General features: G+C 40.8%; 1 protein-coding gene across 1 annotated transcript in view; it reads left to right on the plus strand.

The window, feature by feature from the left end:
• The window catches only part of LOC113135530 (glutamate receptor ionotropic, NMDA 2C-like), a 28,552-nt gene extending 12,981 nt beyond the window's left edge, over positions 1-15,571 (plus strand). The window contains exons 8-15 of the mRNA XM_026315626.1: positions 4,403-4,571; positions 6,299-6,452; positions 6,909-7,034; positions 7,974-8,203; positions 10,811-10,971; positions 11,644-11,831; positions 12,588-12,820; positions 14,012-15,571. Of these exons, the coding sequence (XP_026171411.1) occupies positions 4,403-4,571; positions 6,299-6,452; positions 6,909-7,034; positions 7,974-8,203; positions 10,811-10,971; positions 11,644-11,831; positions 12,588-12,820; positions 14,012-15,571 (2,821 nt within the window). The remainder of the gene's footprint in view (positions 1-4,402; positions 4,572-6,298; positions 6,453-6,908; positions 7,035-7,973; positions 8,204-10,810; positions 10,972-11,643; positions 11,832-12,587; positions 12,821-14,011) is intronic.
• The last annotated feature ends 1,803 nt before the right edge of the window (positions 15,572-17,374 follow it).

The following is a 17,374-nucleotide window of genomic DNA, read 5'->3' on the forward strand; positions in this document are numbered from 1 at the left end:
GGCTTTTCTAAGGAAATAAAAGTGAAATAAGTTACTGATTTCACAGGTAACATATCAGCACTACACTAGAAACACTTCAAGTGGTACTCAGTGCTACTCAGATATCTCCACCCTCCCCCTGTGTGGCTCTGCCCCAGTTAAATTCTGAATAGACCCGGCACATCTCCAGACTTGTCTGTAATAACAGCGCGAAAATTTTAGATGATGGTCAGTAAATTTTATGCTGATGGACAAAACAAAGTTGATAAAACAATGATATCAAGAGTCCATGTTGCTTTGTTGCTAAATTTACATAGAACTTGATCATTGTTAGAAACATTAAAGTTTTAGTCTGTAACTGCATGAACATACCAAAAGAAAATGACTAGTAAACCACAGAAACATATTTTATTTATTTTCAGAAAGAAATACACAGATCAGTCCAGTCATTCGACAGCCTGGGAGAGTATGGGTTGCTTATTTGTATGTGCTGCTGGTTCCTGATTTTACTTTTAAATTTAATATCATCCATGCTTTTACATTAATAAATTGGACTAGAATTAGGAGAAGTAAATGACAGAATCACCTCAGGGTCTTTCTGTCTGCAGTTTCTCTTCATTTGCAATTGATATGTGAGAGCAGGTGTCATGCATAAAACCTGTTGTATCTTAATGTTGGAATAATGAGACAGAGCGGGAATATTTTTCTCATCTCAAAAACATCAGTGAATTTCCTTCCTGGATCGGCCAAGATGGTGATTAATAAATGATATCTACTTATGTATTTCACATTGCTCTCTGTATTTATCATTATTACACGAAATACTAATTCCTGATTACAAAGCTTTTAATTGGCGCCTTTATGATACTTGCGTTTTTTGAGACCAGAGCAGGTTTCTAAAGGTTTTTGTCTGCGATATAATCTGACTTAGAAACTGAGATTTGACAAAAAGTTTGACTCACTGACTTCAAAAAGACAAAACATTCATTTGCTGAAATTACCCCACTTACAACACGCTACAAGTTTTTGCATAAAAACACGAAGATGACACAGTGTTATGTTGACTCACTAACTGAATATGATTTTAAATTAGCTACACATACTGCATCTTTTAAGGACCTAGTTTTGGCGGGTATAGTAAGTCAGACATGATGTTGTCAGACCTGCCAACCCACCACATCTCACTGCACTGATTTGGTAATTTATTTACAAGTGTCGACACACATTTTCTCTGTGCGTTGATGTTTTCTTGTTGTTGCTGCTGGCAAGTCTTCCTCATCCCAGTCTTCAACTACTGTAACACTTCTCTTTACTCTGGAGATTTGTTATTTCTAAAGTAATTCTTACTGGAGGACTTTCTTTCTGTCTGTTATTGATCATGTTGCTGTGTATTCATGCTGCTATGTTGTTTACCTGCAGCAGAGAACTAACCCAAGAGTGGAATCATACCGGGTGCACAGCCGGCTTCATTTGCAGTATAATCCTTCATACATAACCGTGTTTTTTCTGGATAAATGTTGTGTTACAGTTGCATGTTAAAACAAAAATAGCATATCTGAAAATCAAGATCACTTTACGTTTTACAAACTGCTTCACTGTGGTTCTGAAAATTATATAAGATGCCCCCAATTGCATTATGCAAAATATAACTTTGCTGCTACCTCACGCTGTCTCACACACAAGCAAACCCACTGTCAAATGCAACCTTCAATCTTTTATATTTTAAGTTCATTTAGTTATACATTATTTGATGGAAAAATGAGAACCATCAGCCACTGAACAGAGGTGACCTTATTTTTCAAATTTTAAACCTCAGACTGTACATTTGTGATGAAGACGGGGATGGAGTGGCAGAAAGGGGCAGTGATTACACATTGATTTATGTGTAATGATGCTTTCTCAGAGTTAGATAAGAAGGCGGACACCTCTGTAGCGACTATGTAGTTTACCTTTGTTTGATTTTGTATAAATACATGGGAAAACAGCCAAAAAAAAAAAAAAAAAAAAAGTCATCAATGGACAGACATGTTGCCAGTATCCATCTTCTAACCTAACGCCTTTTATTTATTATACGATGGGATGTTATGGAGTATATAATAGCTTCTACCCACCAAACTTTAGATGTACCACTACAACTTGTGACGAACTGTTACAGATTTATAGCAGGTGTAATATGTGCACATTGCTCACCTTCTTATTACTTGAACAACAGACAATAAGCTATACCGCCCATAAATGCCATGTTCGTATTCACTTCAGTGGCTCCGTGTGAGTGTATGTGTGTGTGTGTGGGTGACTATGCATCGCTTATGCAGATTGCAGAGCTAACCATGGCTGGCACATTAATTATAGAGAGATATGTAGAGGCTGTTGTTGGGCGCAATGGCACATTGATTGCAAGTAAAGAAGATTTATCTGGCCAACATGGGGACATCTGTCATAGCATGGAACAATGTTATCCCATCCTACCCTCTTTCAGTTTTTCTTTCACCATTTCTCTCTCACTGGCATGTCCCATTTGGACAGTGACCAACAAACAGGAAGAAGGACAGATAGGGGGAGAAGGCTGATATATAAATGAGTTTATCTTGCTCTGTGGTCTGAACAGCTTCCCTACCGACCAGATGTTTAGGGCGATTAAAACTTTTTGTCTTGCTCATTAAAAATCGTTCTCTGGACAGATGATGGCTTCTTTTTCCAGAGAGCTGAGCTGATTAGGGGAAGGAATAGCACACAAAATCCAACTTTAAAAATCGTGGCTATTTAAATATACTGTAGTATGGTGTAGCACGCCATGCAGAATGTAAACCAGTGCTAAAACAATTACTTAATGTAATGATATTTGGTTGCCAGGAATTTTAATAAACATTTAATTGTTAGATTTGCTCTTCCTGCAAAAACATCCAAACATCTGGTGCATCTCAAATGTAAGGATTTGCAGCTTTTCTGTGTTTATATTGCAATACATTTCCTACAATATCTTCATATAGTAACTATGGTTAGGATTAAGACTTACAAGCACAGATATAATGAGAAAACGGTCTCATTCCACTTTCAGGTTTCATTGTATTCTCCACAATCTAAAAGCTTTAATGGCATTCAGTCCTCTCTGTACTACTGTTGATTTTACATATCGTGTTTTGTTGAACCATGATGTCATGACCTGTAATGGGGCAGCGCTTATGGGAAAAACTACCATCCATATATGAGAGTCTCCTGTTCATCGGAGTGTTCTCCTCTCTCGTTCTCTCTGCTCCATGTCCCACATGGTGCTTCCCTCCACTACTTTCTGGCCATTTGTGGAAAACACACTGAACAACACAACTGCATCTAATCCTCGGATGATTCTGTGCTGTATGTGTGCATGTATTTGTGTGTGATACGGAGCGAGATGGCCCACTTTAAGCGTGTTTGTGTGTCTGCGTGCATTGTTAGTGGAGTATGTATAAGGACGACAGGTGGCCAAGCTCTTGCAGCAATTAATTAACGCTGCATTTATCAGAGCCATTGACACCAGTAAAAGAGGCAGGCCTTTTCAAAAACACTTAAAATCTGTTTAAAATGAATGCTTACACTTCTGAAAATAATCAACTTGAATGTTAATTACTCACTTGACTTTTTTAATTCGATTTCTTGCTCATTTAGCCACTCACATGACACTCACTCTCTTCAGCTTTTATGTTGACGTACTGACATGCTGACGTTATCTCAATCATACACACACACAGTGAGTCAGCTTTCCTAAATCTTAGTTCTCCACTCTGGCAGCTGGATAGTGAAAAAGTGCAAAAAAAAAAAATAAAAAATAAAAAATAAAGAGGGAGACGCTTTTATTTCAGGAAGTGTGTAGATTTCACTTTCAGTCTGTCTGCTCTTAACTTTCACGGTCTGCTGTTGCTTTTAGCAGTTCTTCATTATTTTTATTCTATTATTTTTCATGATTTCCCTTCCTTCTGTACTCTTCTTCTACACTCCATTAAGTAGCGAGGCCACAGAGAGGAAGTGAGTGTGTCCCCTCAAATGCTACACACCTTAATGGCTTTTGATTAGAGGCCATCACAGTCACTTAACTATTTACTGTGCGCCCTGTCACTGTGTATGTGTTGCACTGTTTGTTGTTTGTAATTTTTCCTTGGCTCCTCTGTCTCTCTGACAGACACCTTCTTAACAGACATTGATTTTAGCTAATGAACCAGCCAGCGCCTGCCCTTCACTTCGCTGCCATAGACGATGGTGACTGTCATCCTGAGAGTCCATAACTATTTAACACCCACTCTCTGAAATACAGTAAATCAACAGCTTTAGTCACTGAAGCTAAAGATAGTAAAGGTCCCAGCTGCTGGACAGGGTTTATAGTCTCAAGATGTGGAAGCAAAACTGTAATTACTGTATGTGTGACTGACTTTTCTCATCCTTCTTGCAGCATTATTGGTCACTCAGAGTCATACACCAAACTGTGCTGCAAGGGCTTCTGCATAGACATCCTAAAGAAGCTGTCCCGCACCATCAAGTTCTCCTATGACCTCTACCTGGTCACCAATGGAAAACATGGCAAGCTGGTCCGTGGGATTTGGAACGGCATGATTGGGGAGGTGAGACCGAGGGCTGAGTTATTTAAAGAAAGATAAAGCCCTGATTGCAGCAGCTGGTGTGGCTGTGTTGAGTTGCCTGGTGGCAATCTACAGACAGTTACTAGAGCAAGGTGTTTTAAAATCCAACTAAAATAAATGCAGCTTTGGGCTGTGGCATGCTCTACTTGTGTTAAAGGCAAGTTAGAGTGATCAAGAATAATTAAAAATATATATTAATATATATTTTAAAGAGCCATGAAATACATCTGACCTACAAAATACAAAAGTCAAAATACAAAGTCAGATGAAAAGTAAAACATTACTTTAGGCTGCAGTGAGATATAATGTCTGTTATGGTGAATGTCTTAGCAAATTGTTGGCTACACATCCAGCAGACAAAACAAAATTATCATTCATCTGGAGTTTCTGCCCACCTGAAGAAGAAATGCAATATCTATTCCTTTTTAGTTTTGTCTTTGTCTGCACCAACATCTGAGAGAAATATCTTGCTCTTTAGCTGTTAAAGGCTCCAGTGAATTCACAAGCTAGTTGCTAACCGTTGCTAACCAATGGATTTTACCAAAGCTTTTTCATTGGAATGATGCTAATTAGGACGGAATAAACCAAAACAGTAAAGCTGCAGGCTATAAAAACGAAAAACAATGGGCTAAAGGGACCACAGAAGGTACAGTGATAATGAGAGTGATAATTCTGTGGGTTTGTCATTATTAGTGACCCTTTTCATACCACAAGTGTTATGTAAGCATAAGTGCAGCTTGAACATCAAAGTTACTTTAAAGAATAAAAAACTCTCAATGTAGACCTTCACTAAGTATTAACACAAACAGCTGCTACAAAATCCTTCAGTATCATTTTAACTTCACTCCACCAGTTTTCAAAGCTTTATCAAATCAAAGGGGGACGCTGGATGAAATCTGAATACCAATCCAACAACAATTACTGAACTATGTAGACAATGTGTTATGGAGCTGAAACAAGACCTGAGTTCCCAAAAGTTGCTAAATTTTTTACCCCACAATTACCATGTTTTACCAGCAAATCTCATGCTTACATATTAAAATATGAAGTAATACACTTTATATTTACACTTCAAGTAGTACACAAATGTAGTAGTTTAAGTACCTCAAGCCTCTACTTCTGTATTAAATGACAGGGCTTGAGAATATCTATGCAGCAAATTCCCAACTTAATAGTTTGTGGATGATACCTATATGATGCACAGCATCATAAGTGACACTAGCATTGCATGGCTGAAAGTGCCTCTTTGATAGCTTTTTATCTAGGTCAGTGGTGTGAGCCCATGTCTGTGCATATGGAGCTAAAACACAGCAAACCACATTAAACGTGTCTGCATCTGAAAGTGAAATACCATGAACAGATGTTCCTCAAAAAAGCCTTCTTGCTTGTGTTTCTGTGCCTCAAGGTACTTTGCCCTGGGTCTGTGTGTGTTTGTGTACATCAAAATTCCTATATTTCAGGAAAACTACTGCTGAGATGCAGCAGTTGCTCAAAAGATGAGACATTTTTCATTTATCTCTACAAAAAGCCATTATTACATTTATGCCTTACGGTACAGCAAGATGTGTTTGCTGCATTGTAGTTTCCATGTTCACAAAGGATTTGTCATGAAATTCAACCTCTCTTGGCAACCTGTCCTTTGGGATGTTGGGAAGCAGATTTTGTTGTGATAAAACCTACCAACCAAAACCCTGTCTTTCTTCTGTCAGGTTGTGTACAGACGGGCCGACATGGCCATCGGCTCGCTCACAATCAATGAGGAGCGTTCAGAAATCATTGACTTTTCAGTGCCATTTGTTGAGACCGGAATCAGCGTCATGGTGGCCCGAAGCAATGGGACAGTTTCCCCATCTGCCTTTCTTGGTAAGAAATACCAGTGAGTTTGACTGTTCAAATTGGTTATAAAATGTGTTTACAGTGTTTACAGCACACTCGCCATGTCCCTGCCATCTTCTTTCTCACTACTTTCTCACAGGATGACCTACTTATACGAGTTCCATCTCTGCAGACGCTTCAGGAAACGTCCCATTAAGCTTTTATCCCACCAATAACTGTAGCCTACAACTAAATCCCTTTACATACCACACACACACCTAAATCCCTCTGCCAAACCTCAAACAACTAAATGCAGCACAAAATCCCGAACAGTGTATTTCTATCATCTCATTTTCACATCAGTCATTTCTTTACTCTCCCTTCTACTACCCTCCTACCACACATGGTGAACCCCATTACAGACTGAGCCTTAGAAACAGGAAGTACAAAAGTGACATATTTTAATCCTTTATGTTTGTTCCTTCACTCCTCTTCCTCCTTCAGAGCCCTACAGTCCAGCAGTTTGGGTCATGATGTTTGTGATGTGCCTGACTGTGGTGGCTGTGACAGTGTTTGTTTTTGAATACTTCAGTCCAGTTGGCTACAACCGCAGTCTGGTTAGTGCCAAAGGTGAGTTTGACACCTCTTTGTTTCACTTTTGCAGTTATTTGTCCTGGGTAAAGTGAAGGGTACAGGAGTGAATTACCACTAAAGCAACATCACAAACCAAAAAAAGCCCAGTGAAAGTCTATAGTCATTTGACAGATTCTGACATACATTTTCTTAATCTCTGAAAGTTTCCTGACAGTAAAATGAAAAGAACAAAGATGGCTATTTGTATTTGCTTCAACCAAAAACATCATCTGTAAAACTGAGCAAAAAGATCTACAAAATGTGCTTGCATCTTCCAAAGCATTTGAGAGTCAGTCATCAAGCTGCTAAATCCAGCCCCTACTCCACATCCTGCATTGTTAAGAGTTCCTCAACAGGATTTGGGAAGAGGGGTAATCAATCCCAGAATTCAGTGCTGACAGAGCATGTCTCGTCTCCGGGTCCAAAAGGTCATTTTGCAGTTTTAATTAGCATTCGCTGCTGCGCTAATCGAAGTGTGATTGATAGTGGTGGCACCCTCCGGTGTTGCACATGAGCAACAGTGGCAGAGAGCGATGGAAATTGGCTGAAGCTGTGAAATGATTCTGTTGTCTGGACATTTGCAGGACATGAGATGGTTCAAGGACACTTAGAAATATTTTGTTGAAGAGAGATCTTGGACAAACAAAAATATTACTTAGAAACAATGACAATTTTCACTGTAGTCTTCCCACCAAAGGTCAAATGATTAAAATTTTCTGATCTCAATAACCACATGGTTATTTTAATTAAAACTATGACCATTTTTATCATTACAATCAACCTAGTGTTTGTTTCTTGAGTGCATCTTCAGATTTTCATTTTGGAAATGTTAACTGTGATTTGCATGAACGAGATATTTCTAAAGCTGGATTCTTTTCTTACTGTGGCCTAGAGTTGTCTCTGTTGCTCAAAGAGCCTCTCTGACTCTTTCCTCAGCTCCTGGTGGTCCAACATTCACCATTGGAAAGTCAGTGTGGCTGTTGTGGGGCATCGTCTTCAACAACTCAGTCCCCATTGAAAACCCTAAAGGAACAACCAGTAAGATCATGGTCCTGGTCTGGGCCTTCTTTGCTGTCATTTTCCTGGCTTCTTACACTGCCAACCTGGCTGCCTTCATGATCCAGGAGCAATATATCGACACAGTGTCTGGGCTGTCTGACAAGAAGGTAGGAAACTGAATAAACAAGTTTCACATGGTATAATAACCTCAGAGTGATTGTTGTGGTAGGGACAGTTATTGAAAGCCCACTCAGACACACAGGAAGGAGGCTGGTTTTGTGGAGCTGTGAGATATGGAGCAAACAACATCTATATATTTGAATGCCACAACATCTCCTCTTTTCTCAGTTCATTGCTCTGCATCAACTAATAAACCATGCACAGAAGAGACACAATGACTTGCAGAAAGCCTTTAAGAAGAAGTCAAGTAAAAGGACTATGAACATCTCTTCTGTCCTTTTCCTATCAGTGGGGAGCCCAGTGGCATGAATGACTAATCAATTACTGCCTTCTGTCAATACAGATGGAGTCTCAACTTGTCCTGTCGGTATTTTAGTCTGTCCATCAATATTCCCTCTGTGCCGTCTCCATCTCTCATCGCACTCACACTGTTAAAACAAGATCACAAAATGTCAAATGATTAAAAAAAACATTCAACTCACATAGGAAAACAACACCCACACACTTTGTCTGTGTGTCTCTGTATGTGTATGTGCACAGACATACACATATTCTCAACCTGGAAACAGGGCCCCCAGAGGAGCTTTACAAGAAAGCATTTCATTCGTCAATGATAGTGAAAACAACTCCCAGGCAGAGATCAGCAGAACCATCTCAGTGATCTGCGCTTATATTAACTCATTGCATGATTGGATATGCACAGCACAAAAGATAAATATAAATTATTTTAAAAATATAAATTGCAAAACAAAACCTCAGCTGCCCTCTAATTCTGAAATCCTATATGACAGAGGATAACAGGTTTAGGTCATCAGTTGTCTGGGCTCACACCTGCCAGATTAATACGATAAGGCTGCTGTTTTTTGTATTTTTTATTTATTGTCAATAAATGCCATGAAAGACAAAACCCAATAACATATTAGCCCTTCTCTAAATATCTTTTGACATCCCTGGAATATCTATGCCACTTAATCCTGGGATAAAAGTCTTGACCTGAATCAGAACTGCTGCAAACCCATCCAAATCTGACAGGACCAGATCAACTAAGACCTGATCTGTTATGGACCTGAGGATAATTACATCTGATTGAACATTCACCCTGCACAGACCCAAATAAATTGAGGACATTATCACTGGCAGCAGCACAATACAACTCTATATTGATGAATAAAACTAATAATTAAAAACTCACAGTAATATAGTACTACTTGACTTGTTACTACTCAACCTGTTTAGAATTAATATAATTTGATCTGGGATCAACTCAGGTTGCCTGTCAAGTAAGTACAAGCAAATAGATAAAACAACAATGGGCATCTGTGCCACAGAGGGAAAAAACTACAGTATGTAATTAAACATCTGTCCATTACATGCCGCAGAGAGATCAGTGCCTATACTGCAATGTGAGCACTGTATCTGAGATGGACCCGAAAGATGTGAACATGTATTTAATATTTTCTCACTGTCATGGGCTTCTTGCTCCCAAACAGCCGATTAAAAATAAAAAAAGATGTCGTGTTTCAGCTGAATTCATTGCAGTTGCTGCTGAAGAGTGATTATGTTTACACATACACACCCATTCACATCCTCACATTTTGATTGGCCCATTCATTTGCGCTCAGCTCAAAAGGTCAATGCTGTAACTAAGATGAATAGATCTTTCCCGATTTACAGTCTAATTGAGCTCTAACAGACGTGTTTCTACTTCATCCTGCGTTATGCGTCAGCTCGTGAAATGTGAACTTCGATCGGGCACAGATTGAACTGGATTAGGATCATCTGTGGGCAGTAGAAGGATTTAAACAGACGTGTGTTGACTGATAGCACATTTAATCAAATTGAGGTGAGCGAGTGTCATCCAGTCCATTCATGCTATATTGAGTCTGGCTGTTGATTAGATCATTTTTGGAAAAAAATGCTGTGACTCTAAAATGGATTTCATTTAACTGAGTAGTTCCTCGTCCTCTTTACTCCTTTCGACAACATTTCATCTTTCTGGTCCCGCTTTTTTCTCCTTTCCTTTCATTTACTTGTTTCTCCTGTCCATTCTGCCGCCTCTTCTACTGTCCTCTTCCTCTATTCTCATTTCTTCTCTCGTTTTTCTCTGTTCTTTCTTTCTACTCTCCGTTCTCACTTCCTTTCCTTCCTCCTCTTCCCATTTTCTTTCTACTCATGTTTCTTTTCTGCTCCTCTTTTATTTGTCATTTCCCTTTACTTTCTCCTCTCCGTTTTTTGGTCTCTCTCCGCTACATTTGCTCCCCATTCTCCTCTCCTTTTTCTTCCTTCTCTCATTTCTCTACCTTTCTATCCTACCTGACTTGTCCTTGTGTTTTCCAACTCCTCCTCCTACTCCTATCTTTACTGTCTTGTACTATCTTCCCTCTTTATAAACTCTCTCTTCCTCATCACCTCTCATAATCCTTGCTTTCTTTTATTGTCTCCTGCTTTTTTCCTCCACTGCTCTGCTCTCACTACCTTCAGTCTCTCTCCTCTCCTTTGATTTTCTCCTTACTCCCTCCCCTCTTCTCATTGCCAAACTTCTTATCTCCCTTCCCTCATCTCTTTCCCTCTTACCCTCCTTTATTTCCCTACAGTTTCAGAAGCCACACGAGCATTACCCTCCTTTCCGCTTCGGGACTGTCCCAAACGGGAGCACAGAGAGGAACATTCGCAGCAACTATCCCGACATGCACACACACATGATGAAATACAACCAAAAGGGGGTGGAAGAAGCTCTAGAAAGCCTCAAAACCGGGTACAGTTTCACTTACAGTACATTTTAACTCTACAAGACAAATCATTTAACCAAACTGCCTGTCACACATAGGACACAAAAGTAACAGAGATAATAAATTGAGATTTGAGGCTCTTTGTGCTGTAGCACCTATTTATGGATTAGGCCAATGTGATGGGTGTATTTTTAGATGAAATCATGTCTAGTAAAGCTTAATTTGTATAGGAAGGCAGTGTCAAACATCCCACTTTTACAAACAAGCTGAAAAGAATATGAACTACAATGTGACTTTGCACATTTAAGCCCATTAACTACAGTGTGGATGTTTTATATTTTTGGATTAGTTTTCTACGTCCTAGTGGAATGAAAACTATCCGAGACATGAAAATAATCTGCTCTTGGTTTGGCAATACCAGTTGGTTGGTCAGTCCACCACTTAGATCAAAAATGTCTGTCTTGCTGTAACATTTGGTAAAGAGATCATCTGCTTCCTTTGTTTTATGACCAAATATCAGCCAAACTAATGACACTTGCATCAGCCTCAGTTGCATTTTGTGCTTAGTGCTAAATAGCAAATGTTAGCATGTTTATATTCTAAAAGTGGAAAGAGATTAGACATTATAACAGCTAAACACAAGCTTGATAAATGGCCATTGTATGTTAGCATTTTATCTGAAAATCTTTTTTATGCAGGAAGCTGGATGCCTTCATTTATGATGCTGCTGTTTTGAACTACATGGCTGGAAAGGATGAGGGCTGCAAGCTGGTGACCATTGGAAGTGGGAAAGTGTTTGCTACCACGGGATATGGCATCGCTCTGCAGAAGGATTCCCGCTGGAAACGGCTCATCGACCTGGCACTGCTACAGTTCCTTGGAGATGGTGGGCACTGATCCAAACCTTACATAATATAATATACAATCTCAGCCTGCCCGCATACTGTTGGACTTTTCTCTGTTTTATCTGTTGGTGTTTATTTCTGTCTCACTGGCACACTGTATGTGAATCATGGAACTGGTGTCAATCCAGTTCAGTGTGTTCTGTATCAGCAGGGAAGTGGGCTTATAGGGAAGAGTTAATATCCTGCAGAACAGCAGGAAGTGTTATGGATATGATTATCTCCATTACACACTCACACACAGTTACCCATATATACACACAAACACACTCCGTGACGGCCGCAGGTGTGGAGCTAATATCCTCCTTCCTCTGAGAGCTTAAGACCACCCCATACACACATATACACTCGCTCTTACTCTGAGCTTGCCATGATGATATAATAAATAGTGTATTTATGGTCAACATATGGTAATGGAGTGATAAAAATCGGCCGTGCTCCCCGGAGGCCATTGGGGAGAATTCAGCTCAAGAGGTGGCCACCTGTTCAGAGGCCTGGAAGAGTAGCTAATGTGGTGATGATAGCTAATGGAGATGTGTTTAAGGACTGTAAATCATTCACATTCAAAAGGTGGATGTACAGAAAAGTGTACGGCTTCGCTGCCTCAACTACTAAACATTAATATAATAAAAATGGAGACAGACTCCAGAAGAAGGTTTGTTTGTTCTACCAAGTCATCTCATATGTTTTCCTTCTGCTGGCACCTTCCCCTTCTCCTCTCTAAACCTCCATTCCACCAGGAGACACTGAGCGTCTGGAGACAGTCTGGCTGTCGGGCATCTGCCAGAATGAAAAGAACGAGGTGATGAGCAGCAAGCTGGACATCGACAACATGGCAGGCGTCTTCTACATGCTGCTGGTCGCCATGGGTCTCAGTCTGCTGGTCTTTGCCTGGGAACACCTACTCTACTGGAAACTACGACACTCTGTCCACAAGTCTCACAAACTTGACTTCCTGTTGGCCATCAGCAGGGTGAGATTTGCAAATTACCCTTGAATTTTGGAGAGCTGGCTTGTTAATCTATGAATGCTCAGTTGATGTGATGATTGCTTAACTTCTGGAAATAGGGCTGAGAAATTGCTTCATTGATTATTTAGTTATGTGACAGGTTGGCTGGCTGTAATTGGATTAGCTGAGTAACAGGCTGGTTAAGTGATTTAAAGATTGGCTGGTTGATCATTATAACTCGCTCAGCAGCTGCTTTTTTTCACTTAATGCACTGTTTTAAATGAAGTGGTTTTTATGTGATGATAAAACAGTGCAAATGGATGTGTATTTGCATACAATTATATGGTATCATTGGAGGGCCTTGTTATAAATTAGCCAAAATGGAACTGTGTTGATATTAGAAGGAAGGGGAAGGAGAAGAGATAAAATGAAAGAAAACCAGCACTAACTCTGGTGTTTACTCAGCATTTAACTTTGATTGCTTAATGTTCATCGGCAATTAGCCTAAATCAGTCCCACTTTGTTGATGCTGTAGTTTGGCAATTGGTTATTGGCAAGAGCTCTGGCTGAAGTTACAGCCAAGGGACTGACTACAGAGTCCAGCCTTTGTGCTCTTCGACTGTGTAATTACACCATTGTGCCTGGATTCGGTTTTTATCAGATTAACGGCTAAATGACTATCTGATCATTAATCCGTATGGGGCAGCCCCAAGGGCCAAATTAAATTTGGCTCTTTCAGGATCTCTCAGCCAACTGTAAGCAGAGAGCAGTCATGGGATTTGGCTCTGTGTTTGTCCATGTAGTTAGTGGCTGTTTGTTCTGCAGGGGACTTTAGGCATGTGTGTGTTTGTGCGTGCGGGGCAATCCTCTCAGCTTAAGTTCTTCTTTGAGTCCAGGGAGAATGCATAATGAATTTGTGACTAAGTCTTGCCTCAGTGATAAAATGAGATACTAATGAAATCTTTTTTTTTTAATTTTAATGCCAGCGGGGTTTTTATTAGTTGGGAGGTGTATTGTCACTCTGAGATACACAAATTGGTTGAAATCTCATCTATGAAACGGTCCCCTTAGGACCACTGGGTTGATTCAAGGTTAAACAGTTTGTGGCTAACTATTGATTTAATTACAAATAATTAGCTGAGTCATACTTCTCTTTTCCCACCACTTACTCTCTTCATTGTTTTATCTTTTTCATTCTTTGTCTCTCTTTCTCAGGGCATTTACAGTTGCTTTAACGGTGTAGAGGATCCTGGGCACTCATCTGGTTTAGCAAAACCTGACCTGACCTCCAACTATGCTCAAGCAAATATGCTCAAGATGCTTCGCACTGCCAAAGACCTGGTTTCCACTGCCAATGTTGAAAGCTCACTTGACAACGCCACCAAGACCATAGAGCAGTTGAGCCGTCATGGCGGCAGCTTACCTATTCGTGTTCCCCAAGTCACGACTGAAGCTGTACCTGGAGGATTTGCTTATATAACGGAGAACCACTCCTCCCTTCCGCAGTGCACCCTAACCCCACCTCTAAATGCTGTTACTTCACTGAAACAGCAGAGGGGTATGTCCAGGCCCACGCCGCTGCGCTACACACTCCCAGCTCGCTCGACTTCATGTCTGTATGACCGCCCACTTCCTGTATCCAGCCTCAGCAGCCCTCATCTGGCTGTGAGTGAGCCACTTCCTCATCAGCACCCACACCACTACCAGACCACTGGAAGACTTTATGTAGATACCCATCCTCACTCACCCTTCATCCCGTACGCTGATCTCCAACTACCTGATATCTACACCTCTCACCCAGTCTCCTCGCCTCAAAATCAGCATGTCCAACCAGGCTTATCTCAAAGGAAAAGGAGGTCCAAGAGTTTTCAGTGTGAGGATGGGGAAGCAGAGAGGAGAAAACACAGAGACCAGGTAAAGAGTGACAAAAATCACATTTGTCTTAGTGAGCTCAAAGCCAACCATCTCCAAGACAACCACATCTCCACCCCCAGTGCTGAAAACATCTACTCAGGAGAAGTTTTGTGTCCTCGTGTAGAGAACTACAGCTCCTGGCCACCAGAGGACCTGTTACTCAGAGGAAGGCGCAGACACCGCCGCCCCTCTTTTCTTAAAGCCACATGGGGAAGTGAGCAGATCCGCCAGCTTGATGAATCGCAGTCATCCCTGTCCAGCCAATCACCTTCCACCCTTCCAGACCTGTTTCCATGCATTCTTACACCAACCACTCCTGTCAAGCCCCACAACCCTGCCCACCTTCGAAACAATCTGTGCCTCCCAAGGAACCAGGCCTACCTCCACATAAGGGAGGATCAGAGAAGGCCCAATGGGCGTAAGGGCCAGAGGCTGCGCTACTCTCACTCCACCCACCTGCCCACATATGGAGAAGCAGTGCGACATGGGAGTGGGGTAGGGCGGGGAATGGTACGGAGAGCAACCAGCTTGCTCAGCAGACAGTACGCCCACTACCTGAACTCATATCCAGGACTACCCCTGTATCATAGCCCCATGGACCTGCAGCACCACAGTCAGGCCTCTAGCAGCCACCTAAGCCCCAGCCCAGTGTGCCAGCTGCTGGCTTGTGGTGGTGGACGATGCGGGGGCCAGCGTGCCCTGCTGTACCAGGACAGTGTATATGGGGCCTATGGGGTTTATCAGGGGTCCCAGACTGGATCAGAGGTCCATCTGGGTCAAGGAATAGTAGGGCAGCCTGTAGGGAGCCCCTGTGTTCCTCGTCCCTGGCGACGTGTGTCCAGTCTGGAGTCTGAGGTCTGACTGGAAATCAAAAGGTCTATAAGGTAGAACCTATGGGGTTGAGAGGGCAAGACCATTGTGGAGATGGTGTATTGGTCCGATTAATCTTACAGGGACAGCTTATGACTTGAATTATTGAATTTCTGTGTGACGTTGACTGGTAAACAATAGAAATTTGAGTCTGCAAAGTGTAAGAGTGTTCTGAAGTATTCTAAAATAAGATAAGAAGACTGCAATGTTACCAATATATCCTCAAGAAAGATGTGGAAAGCCGGTATTTGGCAGGTTTTACTTACTTGCTACTTTCCTTTGATGCTTATGTGTTTTATGTGCTTTAGTATGCACTAAGATTTGCAACAGTCCACAGTGTTGGCGCATGGTTAAACTATAACCAGAGTTTTCATACTGTGTGTGTTGTGTTTATTTTATTGTGGATGGTTGGGATACTTGGTTCATAAGTAGATAAACTGTTTACAGCTGGGAACAAACAGTGAAGGAATAAGGGATTGTCTATTCAAACACAGCCACCAAAAACAAGCAGCCACTGTAGCAAGGTTTGTGAATACAGCTGTGATGTGGACATGAAGAATTTGACTCCAAAATAAGAACAATTCAATAGTTAAACATTTTGACTCTGGTCATGGATGAGCAACAGCTTTCTCAAATGAAATAACCATTTTGGGACATCTGTTATGATAATGAATTTTCAGGTAACTTCTTTTGGAGCTAAACACTTCATGTCTTCATTTACTGACGAGTCAAAGGAAGCAGAGACTTTGTCAAAGCAGTCCATATGAACACAACCTGAAAAATGATGAAAGTATTGAGACAGCTTTGACCAGCACTAGATGTCTTAAACCATGGACTCTTGTTCCTCACTGGGTCTCAGTTGAGGCTACAGTACTGCACAACTTCACACAGGGCCTCACAAAAAATACATTCTGTATTCTACGTATTACAGTATATAAATATAAAGTGTGTTATTTGAGGCTAATTAGTGTCATTCATGTATTCTACATATGATAGAAATTTGTAGTCACTTAAATTTTTCTAATCACACTTCTAGCACATTCTGAATTTTCTTTTTGTAAAGCTGTTGCTGATTTAATGGAATATTTGTTATTACTGTATTAACTATCAGTTCACTTATATTAAGATTTTCATCACTTTTTTCCACTCTTTTATATTCCCTCATGATCCCTCTTTTACCCATCTCCTCTAACTGTTTAATGATCAAATTTAAATGAGGTAATTGAAAACTATTCTAGTATCTATATTACCTGGTTCCCTCACCCTGTAATTAATCACTTAGACCAATTAAAGAACCTTTTTGAGTGAACATGCATGTGTGCCTCTTTGTTGAGCCTTGGGCAACCTGACTATCATTACTTCTAGTGGAAAATGGTATTTTAATGATGAGAATATTTTTGATACTTTGAACAATATGATATTTTCGCTCTGTTCTAGGAAGACAGTTATAGACTATACTGAAAGCAAAGAAACAGGCAGAACAGAAGACGAAGGAGAAGATCTAGTTGGCAATCGTTGCCTCTGATCTTACAGTATGGAGGTCAGTCTTCTGCTGCAGCACCTTGGAGGGATATCGCTCCGGTGTTTGGTTCACACGTCAGCTGATGACTGACACAAATTCACAGCAGAAAAGAGACTATACCAGCTGGCAACCATTTTCTTCTTTTATGTCACGTCAACTGTCACACTTCTGAACTTCTAACAAGGTTCCTGTCAGGTTTGGTGAACCTGACAGCATGGAAGTCATGACACAACTTAAAATACCTGTAATGCTCACCTGAAGCAATTTTAGGC

Source organism: Mastacembelus armatus, chromosome 19 (genome assembly GCF_900324485.2).
Source record: "Mastacembelus armatus chromosome 19, fMasArm1.2, whole genome shotgun sequence".
Lineage (NCBI taxonomy): Eukaryota > Metazoa > Chordata > Actinopteri > Synbranchiformes > Mastacembelidae > Mastacembelus > Mastacembelus armatus.